Source organism: Eriocheir sinensis, chromosome 49 (assembly GCF_024679095.1).
Source record: "Eriocheir sinensis breed Jianghai 21 chromosome 49, ASM2467909v1, whole genome shotgun sequence".
Classification (NCBI taxonomy): Eukaryota; Metazoa; Arthropoda; class Malacostraca; order Decapoda; family Varunidae; genus Eriocheir; species Eriocheir sinensis.
Genome location: NC_066557.1, coordinates 11,065,968 through 11,068,467, shown reverse-complemented (window position 1 = coordinate 11,068,467; position 2,500 = coordinate 11,065,968). Strand labels below are relative to the sequence as shown.

The 2,500-nt window shown below is 45.3% G+C and overlaps 1 protein-coding gene across 4 annotated transcripts in view; it reads right to left on the bottom strand.

The window, feature by feature from the left end:
- The window catches only part of LOC126981909 (kelch-like protein 17), a 28,661-nt gene that overhangs the window by 23,379 nt on the left and 2,782 nt on the right, over window positions 1–2,500 (bottom strand). For all 4 annotated transcript variants that reach the window (XR_007734283.1, XR_007734284.1, XR_007734285.1 and 1 more), the window contains exon 2: window positions 275–371. Coding sequence is in view for 1 of the 4 variants with exons in the window: in XM_050833567.1 (XP_050689524.1) it covers window positions 275–371 (97 nt within the window). In the remaining 3 variants the exon portion in view is untranslated. The remainder of the gene's footprint in view (window positions 1–274; window positions 372–2,500) is intronic.

The window sequence follows — 2,500 nt, the reverse complement described above, 5'->3', positions numbered from 1 at the left end:
CTCCCCCACATAACCTCCCCTCACCTTCACATACCATCACACTTTCTCCCCCATTCTTTCCACCCCACACTCCTCCCCCCTTTTCCCCTCTTCTCCCTTTCTTTAAACCCCTCATCTCCCCATTTCTCATCACCGCACATTTCTCCCCCTCTTCCTTTCATCCATTTTCTCCCCAATTCTTCTTACATCTACTCATAACCTCCCCACTTCTTCCCCTATCCTCCTTCCCCCCTCCTCTTTCCCCTCCCCCTCCCCCCTCCCCCCCCACACTCACAGTTGAACATGACGTGAAAGTAAGCCGAAGCCGCCGCCAGTACAACCCGGTGCGCGAAAACGGACACTGCTCCCGCCACCAACTCGATGTCACACAGCTGGAAGGAAAGCGTTATAGGTATTAGGACAGTTATGGGTGGTTGTGGGAGGTGGTATGGTGGAGGAGAGAGGTGGAGGGAGGTGGGTAAAGTGGTAGGGGAAGGAGGGGGAATGGAGGAAAAAGGAGGAGAGGAAAAAAGGAGAGAGTTGGTGGTTTTGGTTTTGGGTTTGGACAGCTGGAAGATGAGGAAGGAAGGAAGGAAGGAAGGAAGGAAGACAGGAAGGAAGGAAGGAAGAAAGGAAGGAAGGACGGAAGACAGGAAGGAAGAAAGGAAGGAAGGAAGGAATTAAGGTAGGCAGGAAGGGAGGAAGGACGGAAGACAGGAAGGAAGGCAGGAAGGAAGGAAGACAAGAAGGAAGGAAGAAAGGAAGGAAGGAAAGAAGGAAAAGAAAGAGAAAGGGAAAGACGGTTAGGAGTGGTGTGAGGGGTGTCGGGGAAAGGGGAAGTGGGGAGGAGGGGGGGAGAGAGGAGGAGGAAAGACTGATTGTGGTTGTGGTTTTGGTTGTGGTAGTTGTGCTCGTATTGTTGTGGTAGTAGTAGTAATAGTAGTAGTAGTAGTAGTAGTAGTAGTATTGGAGGAGAGGGTGTGAGTGTTAGGAGGGGTGTTATATGGGGTGGGGGCGAGAGGGGGGCTGTGAGGGGTGCGGTTAATCGAATTATTGAAGTATTAATGGTAGTAGAGGTGGTGGTAATGATGGTAGTAGTAGTAGTAGTAGTCGTAGTAGTAGTAGTAGTAGTAGTAGTAGTAGTAGTAGTAGTAGTAGTAGTATTTTTTTCTTACGTTTTGCCCCAGCCCGTTATGGCGCAGGGAAGTGTTTATAGTGGCGCCATCTCGTTGTTTATTAAGTTTTTTTTCTCCTTACTTCTTCACCCACCTCTTCTTTTTTCTCTTATCTTTCTTCTTCTTCTTAATCCACCTCTTCTTTTTTCTCCTTCTCTTTCTTCTTCTTCATCCACCTCCTTTTTTCCTTCTTTTTCTTCTTCTTAATCCACCTCTTCTTTTTGTCTCCTCTTTCCTCTTCTTCATCCACCTCCACTTTTTCTCCTTCTCTTCTTTCTTCATCCACTTCTTTTTTTTCTTCTCTTCTTAATCCACCTCTTCTTTTTTCTCCTTCTCTTTCTTCTTCATCCACCTCCTCTTTTTCTCCTTCTCTTCTTTCTTCATCCACTTCTTTTTTTTTTTCTCTTCTTAATCCACCTCTTCTTTTTCCCCTTCTCTTTCTTTTTCTTCATCCACTTATTCGTATTCTAGGTCAGTGGTTCCCAAACTTTCCCAAGCTGGCCTCCCTCGGCTCTCAGGGGAGTTCCAAGCGCTACCCACCCATACAAACACCTTTTTTTTATTTATTTTTTCTTATTTTTACGTCTACGCCTGGGTGGTGTTTGGCCCCCACCCCGTCATGGCGCAGGCAAGTGTTTATAGTGGCGCCATCTTCTCTTGGCTCATGCTGCCCCCCGGAACTCCTTCTTGATTCACTTGGACGGTTTCCTCTAGAGTCCGGGTCGATGGATGGTCTTCAGGACAGCATGTGGGTAGTTTTAAGCCACTCGGCGGTGACTGAAAAATCCCAGGTGGTAGCGTGGGGATTCGAACTCGCGTCGTCCAGCACGCTACCACTCAGCCACCGCCTACCCATGCCAACAAACACCTTCTCCATGATCTTGTGTGTATTTCTTATTTCAGCTCTATTACACTTTTAAGGCACACGTTTTTGTTTTTTTTTTTTTTTTTTTTGCATAGCGTTAGTGTTTGTAAGAGATTTTGTCATTTTGAATTTCTTAAAACAAAAAGGTTATTAATGACTTCTAATGTGACCCTATCCCCCTCTTTTTCCTCCCCGCCCCCCCCCTCCCCCCCCCTAGATATTTCCACTGCACCCAGATGTTATTGTTATTGTGTTTTTTTGTTTGTTTTCATCCTCGTCCTCATCTTCATCTTCATCTTTTTCTTTTTTTCTTCTTCATCCAACTTTTTTTTTTCATCCTCGTCCTCATCTTCATCATCTTCCTCTTTCTCTTTTTTTCTTCTTCATCCAACTTTTTTTTCTTCATCCAACTTTTTTTTTCATCTTCGTCCTCATCTTCATCATCTTCCTCTTTTTCTTTTTTTCTTCTTCATCCAACTTT